Source organism: Colletes gigas, unplaced genomic scaffold (assembly GCF_013123115.1).
Source record: "Colletes gigas isolate AHSC1104 unplaced genomic scaffold, ASM1312311v1 Colletes_gigas_Sc00104, whole genome shotgun sequence".
NCBI classification, from domain to species: domain Eukaryota; kingdom Metazoa; phylum Arthropoda; class Insecta; order Hymenoptera; family Colletidae; genus Colletes; species Colletes gigas.
The window spans coordinates 48,603-67,029 of NW_025106730.1; the positions used below are offsets into that span (position 1 = coordinate 48,603).

At 46.5% G+C, this 18,427-nt stretch overlaps 1 protein-coding gene across 1 annotated transcript; it reads left to right on the forward strand.

Annotated features, from left to right (window-relative positions):
- The first annotated feature begins 977 nt into the window (after window positions 1-977).
- LOC122404117 lies at window positions 978-6,249 on the forward strand. Its single transcript, XM_043408016.1, has 2 exons — window positions 978-4,674; window positions 4,757-6,249. The coding sequence occupies exons 1-2, from the start codon at window positions 978-980 to the stop codon at window positions 6,247-6,249; spliced, it is 5,190 nt and encodes a 1,729-aa protein (XP_043263951.1).
- The last annotated feature ends 12,178 nt before the right edge of the window (window positions 6,250-18,427 follow it).

Here is an 18,427-nt window from a genome sequence, read left to right on the forward strand (position 1 = left end):
GTGGATAATCCGGAGTTCCGTTTCTTCCTCGATAAATTAACGCGGCCGTCGACTTGGGGAGGAAACCTCGGCCACCCTCGCCAGCGTGGCCTGGGACTTTCCTCCACCACCGAGGTGAAGGAGGAGCTTGCTGCCAAACTGGGGCAGGAAAATGGGTCCTCCTCTCCCAAGTCGATGGCCAATCAATCGACTCACGATTCCACAGAGGAATTTGCAAAACACCCCCAAGTGTACCTCTTGGAGGGGATCTAAGCTGAGGAGGAAACGGACTCCGGACACATTTGCATTCTAGTTTCAGTCGTTAACCGACTAAGTCTAACAAGTCTAACTAACAAGTCTGTAACAGTACAGCAGTTTTACTTGAGTTGAACGCATTTTGTTAAAGTAAGCGCGGGGGAAACAGTTCCTCCCACAGTTCAACGCGCTTGAAAACATATCATACAGTCCACTTTGTTATTGTTAAAAATAAACCATTTGAAAACTCTCCAACACGACGACATCGCATTCACTCCAATCCGACCAACAACAACTTGGGGCGCGACCATTGGTCCTTCGAGCCGGATCGTGGATTGAGAGTACACTCGATTGCAAAGAGTGTGATACGGGGACAGTCGCCGTATCGTGTGACCCATCACGTTCGTGAACGAGAGAGGATAACTGCCAGTGTGGCAGTATACCTACGAGGCGACAGGCGCTTCATTCAGCAACCTACGAGGCGACAGACGCTTCATTCAGCTACCAAGGAGGCGACAGGCGCTTCGTGCAGCTACCCAGGAAGCGACAGCCGCTTCATCCAGTGGACCAGGAAGTGACAGACGCTTCTACGAGTCCAGCTCACCAAGGAGCAGTCCAAGGGCACGACAACAGGACCACCGATTCCTGGAGAATTGCAGAGGCCGTCTAAGCGAGTCCTGTGCAGATTCTTGTCTACGTCCGGTGAGTCGAGTTTTCATTTACTTCTCATTTTGCGCTGAACAATGGCCACCCCACGAGAGGATACTTTGAATAAGTTAGTCGAGGAACGCGGTCGCGTTAAATCGTCGCTCACGCGATTTAAGACATGTTTCGAGACGCAGCGAGCAACCACCGGGGCTGCTGCATTGGAGGAACGGTTGCACAGAAATCTCCATTTACTCGATAGATTTGAGTCGATTCAGGATCGCATCGATGCGATCACCGCCGGGACACCGGAAGAACACACGCAAAATCAAATTCGCGAGGCGTTCGAAAACGCGTATTTCGATATCATAGGCGCGGTTCGCGAACATGTTTCGGCTAAGCGTGCTCCGGTTCCGAATCCGAGCTCTACCGCGCAACAGACGTTTCGTGTAGATGCTGCATCACCCACAGCCTCCGTAGCGGCACCCTCGGTTAGATTGCCGTCAGTTCCGTTGCCCAGTTTTCACGGGACGGTCGGAGAATGGGTCTATTTTCGAGACAGCTTCGAATCATTGATAAACCAAAATACCGTGTTAAGCAATATCGAACGGTTTCACTATTTGAGATCAGCAGTAAAGGGAGACGCTGCTCGGGCATTGAAAGCATTACCGATGTCAGATGAAAACTACACGGCCGCGTGGAAGCTCTTGTGCGAGCGTTACGAAGACACAAATGAATTAATCGATTTCCACGTCGGTGCATTGTTCGACTTGCCGACGTTGCCAAAGGACTCACCGGCGAGTCTGAGGCAACTTTTAGACGACTTTAACAACAATTTAAAATCCTTAACCTCGCTGGAGGAACCCGTCGAAAAATGGGACACGATCTTGGTCCATTTATTAGCGACCAAACTCGACCGGAAAACGAGCGAAGCGTGGGATAAACGGGTCGCGGAAATAGGCCGTAAGAAAACGTTGGCAGATTTACAGACATTTCTCGAAAAGCAGTACAAAATCCTAATAAAGTCAGTTCGAGTAATACCTCCGGGTCCGTTCCCTCCGAAAAATAGGAACCCAGGTCAGAAACCGCAACCTCACCCCATGACGCTGGTTAGCATGCAAAGTTTAGAATGCCCATTATGTTCGTCGGATCATCCTCTCACACAATGCAAACGGTTTAAAGCTTTGACTCCGTACGCTCGGTTTATGAAGGTCAAAGAATTCCGTATTTGTTTTAATTGCCTGCGACCAGGTCATGGTTCAAACACCTGCAACAAGGGGAATTGCCACAAATGCAACGGCAACCATCATACGTTGATTCATTTAAAAAATGACTCGACGCCTACCGTAGATCCCGTGGTTGCAGATCCCGTCGTTAGTATAGCAAATGTAGTAAATAATACGCCCCCTCAGAGTTATGCAACTCATGACTCGTCGGGAAAAGAGCATGTTCTTTTATCCACGGCTATTATACATGTCCTCAACGACAAGGGACAAAAATTTGAATGTAGGGCGTTACTCGACCAAGGCTCGCAAGTAAATATCATAAAAGAGTCATTTGCGAAATTTGTCGGCTTGAGTTGTAAACCGACCCAATTAGCGATCTCGGGGGTAGGGGCCGCGGACGCAGGTAAACGCGCTCAGGGTAAGGCTCGCGTTACAATACAATCGCGGCAAAACGGATATTCAACTACGATGTCATGCATACTGATGCAAAAGATCACTTCCGATATTCCCAATTTTAAAATCGCCAAATCAGCATTGAACATCCCTGCAAATGTCAGATTAGCAGATCCATCCTTTGACAAACCGCGTGATGTAGACATGCTAATAGGGAATGGGCATTTGTGGGAGATAATGAGCGTAGGACAGAAACGCCTGGGACAGGGTCTTCCGGTATTGCTCAAATCCCAGTTCGGATGGGTTTTCGGTGGGAAAATTCGGGCGTCGCTCAACGCGGAGTCGCAGTCGTGCAATGTAGTCACGAATGATCAATTAAATTCACAATTAACTCGATTTTGGGATATCGAACAAATCCCAACACTCGGTCACCTTCCAGCTCACCCGTGCGAGGAGCATTTTAATGAGACGGTAAAGCGAGACTCCGACGGCCGGTTTATTGTTACGATTCCGTTTAACTCGGACCTGGCAAAGCTCGGCGATTCATATTCCATGGCGGAGCGTAGGTTCTTCGGCTTGGAAAGAAAATTGAACAGGACACCTGTTCTGAAAGCAGAATACGTGTCTTTTATGAGCGAATACCTCGCACTGGGTCATATGACTCAGGTAAGTCGGGACTCTCGAACGCAGGCCGGTCCTGCCTATTACCTGCCACACCATGCGGTGACAAAGGCAGCAAGCACAACGACCAAGATGCGCGTTGTATTTGACGGATCCGCGAAAACCAGTTCCGGATATTCTTTAAATGATACTCAAGAGATCGGTCCTGTTGTTCAGGACGATCTATTTTCCATACTCATTAGATTCAGACAGCATCAGATTATTTTGAGCGCCGACATCGCCAAGATGTATCGGCAGATTTTAGTCGCTCCCGAGCAGCGAGTTTTTCAACGGATTCTATGGCGCGAAGAACCTACGCTCCCATTAGAAACGTACGAATTGAATACGGTTACATACGGCACTGCGTCCGCGCCGTTTTTAGCGACCTGCGTCCTTCGGCAAATTGGATTGGATCAGTCTCATCTAGATCCAGTAATAAGTAATATCATCATCCACGACTTCTACGTGGATGACTTGCTAACGGGCGCGGAAACAGTAGAACAAGCAATAAAAATTAAAGTATCACTTGAGAAAATATTGCAATCTTCAGGCCTACCACTTAGAAAGTGGGCCTCAAATGTTCCGGCAGTGGTTCAAGAGGTTCTAACGGAATCCAGAGATCTGAATTTACAAGCAGAAAAGGACCCAAAGACTCTTGGACTACTGTGGGAACCATGCACCGATGAGTTGCGAGTCAGTGTAGAATCTCAACCAGTCTTACGGACTACGAAAAGAACAATTCTATCCGAAGTATCCAAAATTTTTGATCCGCTTGGGTTAGTGGCGCCTGTCATCATCCAGGCAAAACTAATTATACAGTCGCTATGGCAATTAAAACTCTCATGGGATGAATCCGTACCACAAGCGATTCATTCCGAGTTCCATGATTTTTATGCGGACCTCAGGTCATTAACACGGCTCGCAATTCCTCGGTGCGTATTGTGCCCGAATCCTGTGCAGGTAGAGATGCATGGGTTTTGCGATGCCTCCGAACGGGCATTTGGGGCGTGCATCTACCTGCGCACGATTTCAGAAACGGGCAAAGCATTGACACAGCTCCTCTGCGCAAAGACACGCGTGGCACCGCTTAAAACAATAAGCCTTCCTCGCTTGGAATTATGTGGTGCATTATTACTAGCGCAACTTGTGAATAAGGTTCGAGTAGCGTCCCGCAGTCAAAAGGTCCAAGAATTCTATTGGACCGATTCAATGATAGCACTAGCGTGGATCAAGGGGTCCCCGAACCGATGGAAAACCTTTGTAGCGAACAGGGTTTCTGAAATTCAAACACTTTCGACGGGACCATGGAACCACGTACTTTCTGGGGACAACCCAGCTGATTTATTGTCGCGGGGAGTCAAGCCTTCCGCTTTGGACAAGCTATCTTTTTGGTGGAACGGTCCATCATGGCTCGCACAGCCATCAACGGAATGGCCAATCACTGGGTCTATCCCAGCAGAAGTTCCTGAAGAAAGGGCCATTTCTTGTATTGTAATAAGGGAAATCGCATCCCAAAGTACCGGGGTTCCTATTAAAATTCTCAAACTACACACGTTTGCTCCGTGTGATTGCGTACTGCTTAAAATTCTATCACACAGTAAAACATAGAGTGAGTCTTCGTAACAATCGCACCACTCGCCCGTGGAGCACTCAATTGACGGTGCAGGATCTTGATCTTGCAGAGGTAGTCATCCTCCGATTAGTACAAGGTAATGCATTTACGCAAGAACTGTCTGACTTGCGTAAAAACCAAACAGTGACATCCAATAGCCCGCTGCGGTCATTAAACCCATTTATTGACGACAAGGGGCTCATTAGGGTGGGCGGTAGGCTTGCCAATGCGGAGCTAAAATACTACCAACAACACCAAGTGATTCTACCGAAGAATCACCATGTCACGCGAATGATTATTCGTCGTGCACATGAACGCGTTTTACATGCCGGTTGCGAAACGGTATTATCAATGGTTCGAACGCGGTATTGGCCATTGACGGGACGCAATCTGACCAAGGGGATAATCCGAACCTGCGTTAAATGTAATAGAGCTGCGCCAAAGGGTACCAGCTACCTGATGGGGCAGTTGCCTGCACCGAGAATACGAATAAGACCGCCGTTCTTTTCTACCGGTGTCGATTACGCGGGTCCTTTCTACCTGAAAGAAAGGGTCCGTAGCAAGACGACGACTAAAGCCTACCTTTGCGTGTTTATTTGCTTAGCCACAAAGGCCGTCCATTTAGAAGTAGCTTCAGATTTATCGACGGATGCCTTTTTAAATGCGTTGAAACGGTTTGTTGCGCGAAGAGGCCGGTGTCGCGAAATATATTCAGACAACGGCACCAATTTTGTAGGAGCACGCAATGAAATGCAGAGAATCAAAGAGTTCTTTGCAGACCAAAAACGAAGGGATACCCTCTCTGAATTTACGGTCACTGAGGGTATGCAGTGGCATTTTATCCCACCATACTCTCCACATTTCGGGGGATTGTGGGAGAGCTGCGTGAAGTCCGCGAAACGGCTTTTGACTCGAGTCGTTGGGGAAACTCGGCTAACATTTGAAGAACTGGCCACTGTTCTGGCGCAGATAGAGGCGTGTTTGAATTCTCGGCCACTATGTCCTGTATCAACCGATCCCACAGATCTGAATCCCCTCACTCCTGGTCACTTCCTCACCGGCAGCCCACTCATGGACCTTCCATATCCTGACGTCACTGACGTCAAACCTACTCGTTTAAGTCGGTTTCAGCTACTCCAAGCAATGTCGCAGCACTTTTGGAAACGGTGGCAGTTGGAATACCTCCATCAGCTGCAACAGCGACATAAATGGAAAATCGCTGTACCAGAAGGATTCGGAGTGGGCACGATGGTCGTCATCAAAGACGCTAGTCTCCCTCCTCTAAGATGGAAACTAGGAAGAATCACGGCTCTACACCCAGGCACTGACCAGATCACCAGAGTCGTTTCCATCCGGACAGCCGATGGAGTCATAAAGCGACCTGTGGCAAAAATTTGCATTTTGCCTACGGAGGATGAAAGTTCATCCCCAAAGGATCAGCCTGGATCGAGTGTTAATCGTGACACAAAAAAAAAATGAATCCGCGGCAGCCGAGCCTGCATGTGTATAAACTTTCTCAATGTTAAGTGTAGTAGAATATTTAGATTTACGTTGCAAGATCATCAACCATTGTACCATTTGTAAATAGTAGCTTAGGATGCCTTGCAATCGAATTAGATATAGATATGTGTTAAACTAGTACACTACCACTGTTGTTTGTTCCATGTTTTTGGTATTTATTGATATTTCTTTTGAACGACAGCCGTTCAAGGTGGGCGGCATGTTCGGTAAACGAAAGCTCGCTCATTCCGCTGGCCAACTCGAGTTGTTTCCGGTCCTTTATGTTGCCAGATGCGGGATCGGTACTACGTTGCAAACGTCTTCGAGTCTCTCGCATCTGGCAAATGTCAATGTAAAAGAATAGCATTTTTGGAAAACGAAAGAAACGCGACACTCGAGTTGACCAGCGAAGGGCTATATTGTTCCGCGGGTGGTACGGTCGTCGAGGCCAAATGTAGGCACCGACGACAACGGCCATCGCCGACACGCGGAACAATATAGCCATAAAAACAGACGTAGACCAGACGCAACCCCTTGTTGCGTGGATAATCCGGAGTTCCGTTTCTTCCTCGATAAATTAACGCGGCCGTCGACTTGGGGAGGAAACCTCGGCCACCCTCGCCAGCGTGGCCTGGGACTTTCCTCCACCACCGAGGTGAAGGAGGAGCTTGCTGCCAAACTGGGGCAGGAAAATGGGTCCTCCTCTCCCAAGTCGATGGCCAATCAATCGACTCACGATTCCACAGAGGAATTTGCAAAACACCCCCAAGTGTACCTCTTGGAGGGGATCTAAGCTGAGGAGGAAACGGACTCCGGACACATTTGCATTCTAGTTTCAGTCGTCAACCGACAAACCAGTTTCAATTCTCGGTTCAGTCGTTAACCGACTAAGTCTAACAAGTCTAACTAACAAGTCTGTAACAGTACAGCAGTTTTACTTGAGTTGAACGCATTTTGTTAAAGTAAGCGCGGGGGAAACAGTTCCTCCCACAGTTCAACGCACTTGAAAACATTCATACAGTCCACTTTGTTATTATTAAAAATAAACCATTTGAAAACTCTCCAACACGACGACATCGCATCACTCCAATCCGACCTACAACAATTCGGGCGCGAACACCGGGCCCACACCGACCCCAGGCCGGAAGGAGACCTGCGGATTTCTCCGACCCGCACGTCTCCCTCGGGGCAATCACCCGCCCTCGCTAGGGCACAGGACACCTCCTGCGCGGTGACCGAGTCGTCCAACCCACATATGCGCATCTCTGTGCGCTTCGTGGGCCGGGCGACTCGGACACCCCGCTCGCCCAGCTGCTCCTGGAGCCTCTGGGCGAGTCGGTCCGCCTTCTCGCCGCCCTCTGGACCAGGGATCTCCAGCAGGAGACCCCCGGTCACGGCCCTCTTCGCCCTCACGGAAGCGATGCCAAGCTCCTCCAGGGATATATTATCCCTGGCGAGCTGCATCGCCCCCGCGAGTGTCAGGTCGCCCCCCTGAGGAACGGTCAGCGTCACTGCTGCCGTTTTAGGGGGGCGCCCTGGTCGCACCTTCGCGGCCTTTCCCTTGGCCGCGGGCGGCGAGGTAGCAGGTCGCGGCTGCGAGGCCTTCCTCGCCGCCCTCTTCGCCTTCCGCCCTACCACCTCGCTCCACGACACCCCCCCTTGGGATGGTGCCGCAGAGGACGCGCGCACCGGGGCCGCGGGTACACTACCCCCCTGGGGGCCGCGACCCGCGGCACCGGAACGGCCACGGTGGGTGGAGCCTTCCCTCCCCCCACCTTTGCCTTCCCCGCCTGAACCGACTTTGGTCGGGGAGGCACCGCCTTCTTGTTGCTGACCGCACCTCCGTGGAGGAGCTCCTCCCGGAAGGCGGCCAGCTTACTATCCATCATGTTCCCGATCCTCCTCAGAAGTTCGTCCTCTGAGGAGGATGGGGAACTCTGCACGGGCGGAGTGCGGATGGAAGGTCCCCGCAACACCGCCGCCGCACTCCGCTTTTTTTCCACGACCGTGGGTCGTGGTGGTGGAGGTGGAGGAGGAGGGAGGATAGGAGGGAGGGCTGCGCTGTTCCAGCGCGCCTCTGCCCTCATCCTCCCCCGTCGCTCCTCCTCCACCAGGAGCTGCAGCCGGGCATTTCGCCCGCACAACTCCTGCGCCGCCTCCCCCATATTTTGCGCAGCCTCTCGCAGGGCCTCTAGCCACGCTGCTTTTCTGCCCCTTTAGAGAGCAGGCTGCGGCAACCTTCTCGACCCGCCTCAGGGACGAGGAGATCCTCTCGGATATCTCCTCGGTTACCTCGTCCCTGAGGCAACTCACCATCACGACCGGGTTCATCGCCCGGTCCACTCCGTCGACGGCCTGCCCCGTCCGCTTCCTCTTGGAGCCTATGTGGCTCCTCGTGGAGGAGAAGGACGAGACTGACGCAGTCTCGTCGTCCTCCTCCACCTTCCACGAAGCCAGGCCAGGCGCTGAGTGAGGCGCGAGCACCGTCACTCCAGCCCCAGCACCGTCTTCGTCCTCCCCAACCGAAACAGCCCGTCCCATCCCCGTTTTAATTTGTGAATCCATATACAGTATTGTCTCTTTATAGCCGCGCGTGTCGGGACCGGGCGCACGCAACTTGAGAGACGAGTAGTCTATTCGGCTTTCTTTGATTTCACGCTCGAGCGTTCAAGGGGGATGGGGCTCGTACACTTTTCTTCGGCTTTCTCTTTGATATCCGATACCCGATGTCGCGGCGCGATGATTACAAACGAAGTAGTGGGGATAGCTTCGCGTCTATAGAGAATCCGAAAACGTGCGGCTATAGAGAGACAATACTGTAATTCCCACGCGTAGGTCGGAAATAAAGGTCCACCTGGGCAGAGCCGCCTTACCCGGGTAAGCCTAATACTCCGGGGGTTCGGCAGGTGCCCCGGAGGTGGTCGCTTGGGATTGGGCCTTCTCCCCCAACCATGCATCCCATCGCCGCGCACCATAGCTTAGGATTGGAGGGCGATTTTATAGAGTCGCCATACTCTTGGCCCAGGCGGTTAAGCCAAGTCCCCCGTTTCTCCTGCCGTCACGTACCATTCACAAAACCAAAAAAGGAATTGTGAGTGGATCGTTGTGACGACCAACAGGAGGCTTACGGTGTGATTAGCTTCAGGTACCTCGGGGTCGCTACGCCCCGTACTGCGGCCGACGATTACCGGACACAGCCCCTGAGGGGTTACCTGTGCCCTGCTACGGTCATCGTCAAACACTTCAACCTCAAGTGTCTCCAGGTGTCGTGACCTTCACAGCTCAGCACCTTACTCGTGCCCTGCTGCAATCACCACCAAACACTTTAACCACAGTGTTACATCGAGACATAACGTCCTCTATTCCGCGTAACTCGTGTACTTTTCAAACGCCGTCCTTCGAAGAACACTGTATCAAGTCCGTGGCCTCGTAACCACCCATGACAGAGGTCTTCTTCGAACTCATAACGTTACTCTATTCTGTACACGGCATTGTCGCCTTTCATACGTTATTCCCGAACACTGGCCCAGATGCAAAGCATCACCATGACTTTTACATGCGCAAGCGTATGCCCTTCAAACATTCAAATACTACCCCAAGTCCGTGACCTTATGTCACCCGAGGAGGAGTTTTATATTGAGATGTTGTCTATTCCACATACAACACTACGCAACTGTGGCAACGCCTACAGTCAGCATAAACATCGAGATCGTGACATTCACAGCTCCGTGCAGCCAACTGCACCCTACTGTCGTCACTCTCGAACACATTCGCACAGAACACGCTCTACAGGGATGCTGATGATATCTCATAATCACATCTCAGGTAAAAGAAATAAGTCCAACTCAAATTCTATAGAAAATGCAATAACATATATTCAATTAAAATCATGAACAATAAAATAATTGTACAGATAAAGATCGAAATCTTTGGTCAAAACGCTCAAATTCTGCCTATGTACTATATCCAATCGCTAACACGGTTCATCGAGACACTCACCGATAACATCTTCTTCACCGTCACCCGACCATTCACCCTTCCACAATCGCAAACGGTCTTTAGGCGCAATTTGTGGTTTTCCACTCTTACCGACAATCTCATATCTATCGTTGGCTAAGATTTTCGTGACGGAATACGGACCTACGAATTTGTCCTGCAATTTTGCTCTGCGCGAATCACCGGGTCGTATGAATACGGTATCCCCCAAATTATATGTTATATTATTTTTCCGTTTCTCGTTAAATCTAATGTTTTGCAAGTTCGCATTTTTTGTTAAACGCTTGTACGCAATTTCCCTATCACGAGTCACATCAATCTTTTCATTCAAATCTGGTAATTGCCCATCAGCAACAACTGCATGACCTGCACACCTTTCGACCCCGAACAATAACCGGGTCGGTGAAAACCCCGTCGATTTTTGCACTGTTGTGTTTAAAGAGAGCTGAATTTTTGATAGTTTGTTCGGCCATTCTGCTATTTTATTCAGTTCCGCCGTTAAAAGATTTGTAACCGTAGAAACGTATCGTTCCGCTTGTCCATTAGCTCGAGGAGCGCCTTTGGCAATTAAATGGAGTTGAATCCCTTATTTCTGTAAGAACTGAGCTAGCGGTTTATACGTAAAATTTGTCCTGCGATCAAGAATTACCAAACGCGGTGTACCGAACAACGTTAGGCGCTCCTTAAAGACACGTAAAGTTTCTGCCCCACTTAGAGACGTTAATGGAATTAGTTGTACATACTTTGTAAACGCGTCAATAATGATGAGAATGTGTTTATAACCGTCTTTAGACTCGTCGAACGGTCCTACACAATCGCCGTGAACAGTGTCGAACGGAATCGGCCTTTTTTCTACAGAATGCAATAATCCTTGCTTCGGACCCGCGGCCCGTTTTGCTACCGTGCAAGTAATGTTGTTCCAAATGTGTTCCAAATATTTTTTAACAAAACTTCGCATCCGCGGGAACCAATATTTCTGTGCCACACGATCGAAAGTTTTATCGATACCGACGTGGCAATTCTCGTCGTGGTATAATCTTAAGAGTCCGATCCTGCTACCTTTCGGTACATAGCTTCTATAAATAGTACGCCCGTTGTCTTTAGAAATTTTTCGGCATAATATGCCCTCTCTAACCTCAAAATCACTAGCTATGGATTCCTTAGCAAGGACCCTTCGCACAATTTCGTTGGTCTCAGCGTCCTTCTTTTGAACAACTTCTAACCACGATCCTTCGCAAACGACATTTATACTGTAATTCGGTTTCGGATTGCGACTCAGGAAATCTACATGTTCTACATATTTTCCCTTTCGATATTCAAGATCGAAATTAAAATCTTGTAAGAACACCCACCACCTAGCAATACGAGGAAGCAAGTCTTTCTTTGTACTCGTCGCCTTTATGGCATTACAATCTGTTATTATCTTGAATTTGATACCTAAAAGGTACACACGAAAGTGCTTCAACGCATTAACGATCGCTAGCGTTTCTAGCTCGTACGAATGGTATTTAGATTCTTCCGGAGTCGTACGGCGGCTAAAGTATGCAACAACTCGCAAATCGGACTCTACTTTCTGAAACAGAATCGCACCATAACCGATACTACTAGCGTCCGTATGAAGCTCCGTTTCTTTTTCAAAATCGAAAACTACCAACAGCGGTTTTGAACTAAGTTTATTGATAACATAGCGTCGAGCTTCCTCTTGCTCTTTATCGCAGTGCCACGGCATACCTAATTTAGTTAACTTTGAAATACAAGCCGTTCGCGTCGCGAATTCGGGAATTCGCGAAAGTAGCTCGCCAGGCCCATAAACTGCCTTACCTGCCGCACGTTCGTGGGGACCGGTGATTCGTGCAAAGCTCTAACTTTCCTTTCACCTGGTCGGATGCCCTCGGCAGACACCTCTCTTCCCAAATATTCTACCTTTTCTTGTAAGAATTTACACTTTGCGAGATTTAGTGAAAATCCCGCTAGCGACAAGACTTTCAAAACTTGATCTAGTCTGTCCAGCCCTTCCTCAATTGTTAAAGATGGAATAAGTACGTCGTCAAGGTAAACTAGCGCGACTTTATTCCGCAGATTCCCCAGGGCCTTATTTATTGTTCGTTGGAAAACTGCGGGGGCATTGCTCAAACCGAAGGGCATCCGAAGGTATTCAAAGTGACCATCAGGCGTTACAAACGCGGTTTTTTCGAAAGATTCCGCGGCGATCGGTATCTGATGAAACCCCGACATCATGTCAAGCGTCGTGAAATATCGACCTTTCCCCAGTCGATCGAGCTGATCGTCTATCAGTGGAAGAGGATAACGATCTTTAACCGTGATCCGATTTAGTGCCCGATAGTCAACGCAAAGTCTGTCTGATCCATTTTTTTTTTTTTTACCAATATGATCGGACTGGCAAAAGGCGATACTGACTCGCGTATAATATTATTTTAAAGCAAATCGTTCACAATATCTCTTACCTTTTCTCGCTCAGTAAAAGATAGACGGTACGGATGATAGTTTACTACTTTGTCGTCCTTGACGATAATCTTCATTTCTCCCGTGGTCACCGGTCGAATCCGGCCGCACGAAGAAAGCATTTCCTTGTACTGCTGCAAGATCTCCTCCACTGGACCACGCGCTTCATCAACGACGGTCGTGGCGACGCAGCATTGTTGCCCAGGCTGGTTACTGTTGACTGCACCAGGGACTCGCAGCAATCTTGTACCACTGATGTCCGTTACCATCCGCAAATCGGCGTGTGAGAGGACGTTTCTTCCGATTATGACGTCGTGCAAGGAGTCACAATCGCGAACAACAAATAAGTCCATCTCCACAGACACATCCTCGGATTGCATTAAAATAGATGAACGTCCGATCGTCGATAAATTCATTTTTCCGAGTCCATATACCGTCGTGACAAAAGGAACGACGTTACATCCCACCCTTTTTGCAACGGACTCCTTTATGAGCGAGCAATCAGCTCCGCTGTCCATTAGGCAATAAACAAGGGTGGTTTTTAGTAGAATGGGTGTCAGGTTGTGATTCGACGTGTGACAGACGTTCGCCACTGGTTTCCTCCGACCTTGAGTATTTCCCTGGGACCGCTGCTTGATCCAACACTTGGATTCGTCGTGACCCTTCTTCGAACAGAACGAACAAGTGATCACTTTCTTCGTCGATTCTTCACTCATACACTGTTTACGTTTCTTAGGGCAATCGTGTTGGAAATGGCCCACTTCATTGCAGATATAGTACCTCTTCCTGTTCTCCCTTTTTTGTCCGTCCCTGTACTCTGTCCCCTTATATTCTTCTCTGGACTTGCACGGTTTCGCAAACTGGGTTATGCCAACCAACTGATCGGAAGTAGTTTGGTAATTTCCGTTTATCAAAGATTGACGGACACTTTGGTCAATGATGGCCCCGATAATCAGTTCAATCAGTTCCTCCGGCTTAAAATTAACGCGTGTTTGCTCTATATATAGCAATTTGGTTCGCGCATATTCAATATACGTCGTAGCCATGTCACTTTTAAACGACACCGCACGAAGTAAGCGTTCGTGAAGTTTCTTTTCGGACACGAACACTGCACACATATCCTGTCGGAACTTTTCCCAATTACGCGGTTTACCCTTCCACTCTTTATACCATTTCTTCGCTGGACCAGTTAATACGTGGGTAGCAAGACACAGTCTTTGGTGAGCACTAGCGTTTTTCGTTATCTCCTCTACCACGTCACACCATGCACTCGCGTCGTCCCCCAAGTCGGAACCGTCGAATTCCGGTAGGACCTCCATCGAATTGTCAGGTAAAGTCGCACTAGCGCTTGCGACAGGCGCAACGCTACGCGCTATCTTCTCCATTACCTCCCGAACAATGTCCTCAAGAGATGGAGTCGCAGACGCACTGGCCATCGTTCGCACGATATTAACTACGCGACACAAATTGAGGGAAAGAAAAGAAAGAGGAAAAAAAAATGTCCAACCGCGATATGGTATCAACCTAAATAACGCCACGCGTAACTTAATAATGTGGTCGCACTTCTTTATCCCACTTCTGATGTTAGAAATTTATTTTAGCGATCCGCGTTTTACCAAGGTTCTGGGGTTAGTGCCGTGGGGTTCATCACAGTCCTCTTAGCAAAAGGCAAAGCCTTCCCCACTCCGTGGCCAGATCCTTCTAGAAAATCCTTATCTTACTACACGTGTCGTACTGCACCATGACTTCGGGTCATCGGTCACACGCACGGTACCTTTTGAAGATCGGCGATGGGGCTCCCTATCGCCGACATATAAATAAAACATCTGCGACTCCTAGAATTCGTTGCGCCTCAAGTATCGACTACATCGGCCCAAGTCTGATGACAGACTTATGGTTCCGGTATCGATACCTACAATACTCTTGAGAATCTGGTCAAAGCCCCAAATGCATTGATCCCGACACGTGTCACCCCTTAAAAAGGGATTGACGCTAACAGACACATATTTGAATGTCTCCAAAGATTAAAATTTCTAATTAAAGATAAAAGATTTGTATTCGTACCACCCAAGGGGTACAATAACATCAGACCAGACCGACTAAATGAACTATTAAAATTTATATTTCCTAGAAATTAAATCAGAATATATAGTTCCGAACGAATCACACCCCAATCGCCTGAGGAAATACAGCAGAAAATCACGATAGCAAACTATCCGGTCATTGCAGTTTTCATAAAACTTATTTGAGAATCAGGGAACAGTACCACTGGTCGTATATGAAATCAGATATAAAACAGTATGTACAATTGTGTCGCTCTTGTCAGATAAATAAAACAAATTTCAAGCCCGCCAAACAACCGATGGAAATAACTACCACAGCCGATCAACCATTCGAAAAGTTAGCTATAGAGGTAGATATGTATAGTCGGACCCCTACCACTTACGGAACATGAAAATAGATTTATTCTTACAGCACAGGATGATCTAACTAAATCTTGTTTTGCCGAACCTATCCCAAACCATGAATCACTAACTGTTGCCAGAACATTGATTACAATATTTACGCGATTTGGAATCCCGAAAACGTTCCTTACAGACCAGGGTCCAGACTTTATGTCGGAATTAATAAAGAACTTGAGCAACTTGCTTAAAACTAAACATATTTGCACTAGCCCCTACCATCCTCAAACTAATGGTGGGTTGGAAAGATACCACTTAACTTTAAAGGATTATTTGAAACATTATATTAAACCTAACCAATCTGATTGGGACGAATACATTCAATTTGCAATCTTTAGCTATAATACCTCTATCCACAAATCTACCAATCTAACTCCCTACGAGCTTCTATTCGGTCGGAAAGCATACCTTCCATCATCTATTGTAAAGGAACCGGAATTCCACTATACTTATGATGACTATATTCGCTCACTACAAAACAGGCTAAACGTTTCTTTCAAAATAGCAAAAGAAAATTTACTCAACGCAAAAGAAAAAAGCAAAGAATATTACGATAGGAAAACCAATCCGGTAAAATTTAAGGTAAATGATCTCGTTTGCATATACCAGAACCAGACAAAAACGGGTTTAAGCAAAAAACTATCTGTTGTATGCCAGTATGCATCAGCATGTTTACGCCGCTATGCATCATCCTATTTACTACTGCATGCTTTATCATATTTTCACTCCAAACAGCTTAGACTTCTTTCCTTACCTATCCTGACTCATACCCGAACCTTGACCACTGACTCATTTCGAAGCCCTCTCTGTCTCGCCCTTTTCTCTCCCTACCTTTCCCTCTTTTCCAGTCCTGGATATATATCCTGCGCTTTTCCCAAAACTCCGCTCAGTTTCCATTACTAGACAGATCACAAGTACGCGCTAACCTTTAACCTAAGACGACGACGAATTGTCTAAATTGTACCGGTACCGCCGTTAACCTCAGTGTTCCGACGACGAATAAACCCTTATTAAGAGGAATACAACACAAAACTGGCGACGAGGACGGGATCTCCAATACTCTAAATACAGCGAATACAAGTAGAACCAGCAATTCTACCCTGTGAACTGAGTAATAACTTTCAAGTTACACGGAGATCGAAGAAGACGATACCCGAGGACGCGGCACACTGAAGGAAGTCCTGTTACCTGGTTGAAAATACTGGTCCTAGCAACGCCAGCACCAATTACAGAGAATAACTTCTAAAGTGAGTACTACTCAATAGATATTCGTCAGTCTAGACAGTTCTATTTCCTTTCTTCTTCTAAATCTTAAAACGCAATTATGGCTAATAATAATACGCCTCAAAGCTCGAGAATTACATACGATATTTCGTTCTTAATTAAACTAATTCCGGAAACATTCGATGGTGATCGTTTTAAGGTTCGAAGCTTCATAAAACAAGTCGATGGAGTGTTTGAATTAGCCGTACAATCTCAAAAATCTGCCTTATTATTGTACGTAAAAAGTCGTATTACCGGTAAAGCACGGGAACAGATAGACATTCATTGTAATCTAACGACTTGGGAGGATGTTTCGGAACTTCTTTTAAATCTTTATCAAGATAAAAAATCTCTCGATCAGCTGTTTGAAGAATTAAACTCGATAACTCAAAAGAAAAATGAAAACGTGTCACAATTCTATCAAAGAATCGAAGATCTCTCGTCTCGAATCCTAGCAGCTATTCATACATCAGAACAAGATGAAAGTATTTTGCCTGGTAGTATCGCAATGGTAACTAAAATGACTCTTAACCGATTTATCTATCACACTCATCCACAAATCTCGCAAATGCTTCGATACAGGGAATTTCAAACGATTAATCAAGCCTTCACCGCAGCCTCAGCTGAGGAAAAGGCTCTCCGAATCCGTTATGATAACTTTTTGAAATGTACTTATTGTAATAGAACAAATCATGCAAGCGAGGATTGTTATAAAAAAGGTAGTTTTCAACGGAATCCCTCGACATTTGAAAATTCTAGATCAATTCATTTTACACAACAAAATCGACCCTTTAGTCAAAGTAATAAAAGTAGTTTCCACAAAAATCAAATTCAATTTCCTAACTCAAAAGGATTCAATGCTTTAATGCCAAATCAAAATTCGCATCGTTCGACCGATCAAAATCAATTTCCTAATTCAAAAGGATTCAATGCTCTAATGCCAAACCAAAATTCGCACCGCTCGACTGATCAAATTCAATGCCGATATTGCAAGAACATAGGCCATTCTATTGAAGAATGTATAAAAAGATTCGCTGCAAATGTTCGACGTAACAAAAATAATGGAATTAGGTCAGATCAAAACATTCGACACGCAAATGTTCACCTGAGTAATCGTAATTCGCAAATTTCTGAATCAAATCCTTATTCTCCTAAACAAGATTCCACGAACAACGACGAATCCAATATTACGACGAGCCTCAGTTCCTTCACATTTCATAATATCCATCTAAATAATAATGAATTGACATTCGTCCTATTCGAATCTTTATCATCAAATTCCCCTGATGGAACTTTAAAATTTTTAATTGATACAGGAGCATCGATTTCATTAGTCAAAAAGTCGAGCCTAAGTAACTTTAAAATAACTAACTCTAAACCAATTATGCTTAATGGTATCAATGTCAATGCGCCAATCGCAACTCTCGGAGAAACAGAACTCAAATTGTCGGTTCGTAAATACTCCTTTAATTGCAAATTCCAAATCCTCGATTCAAATACGGGTATTCCTTTCGATGGTCTCTTAGGACAAGACTTTTTCGATAAACAAAATTGTAAAATCGATTTTCGAAATCTATCAATCTCAATCGAAACGATTCCATTTTCAATTCCCCTACAACGAAATGTAAATCAATGCTCAAACGAGTCTTTATTAACTTTAAACCCGCGATCAGAAATGATAGCTAAAATATCGGTCACAAACCCTCTTAATTTGAAAGAAGGTATAATTCTAAACCAATTCTTGGATCAAGAAAAATCATTAATAACTCCTTGCGCGTTAGTAAAAGTGACAAACAAGAATGAAGCTTTGACTACAATTATTAATCGATCTCTAGAAAAAAAGATATTCGCCAAAATCGAATTGCCTCTTTTACGTCCCCCTCAGCAAGGTCATATTTTTCACTCAACTAATATCAATTCAAAAAATAAGGAAAATAGATTTAAATCACTAGATGAAAACCTACGTATCGAAC

Excerpts from the sequence above, each read along its gene's own strand:
- LOC122404117 (XM_043408016.1), top strand. The coding sequence starts at position 978 with ATGGCCACCCCACGAGAGGATACTTTGAATAAGTTAGTCGAGGAACGC. Across the intron at positions 4,675-4,756 it reads AAGGGAAATCGCATCCCAAA|TAAAACATAGAGTGAGTCTT; the intron begins GTACCGGGGTTC and ends TCTATCACACAG.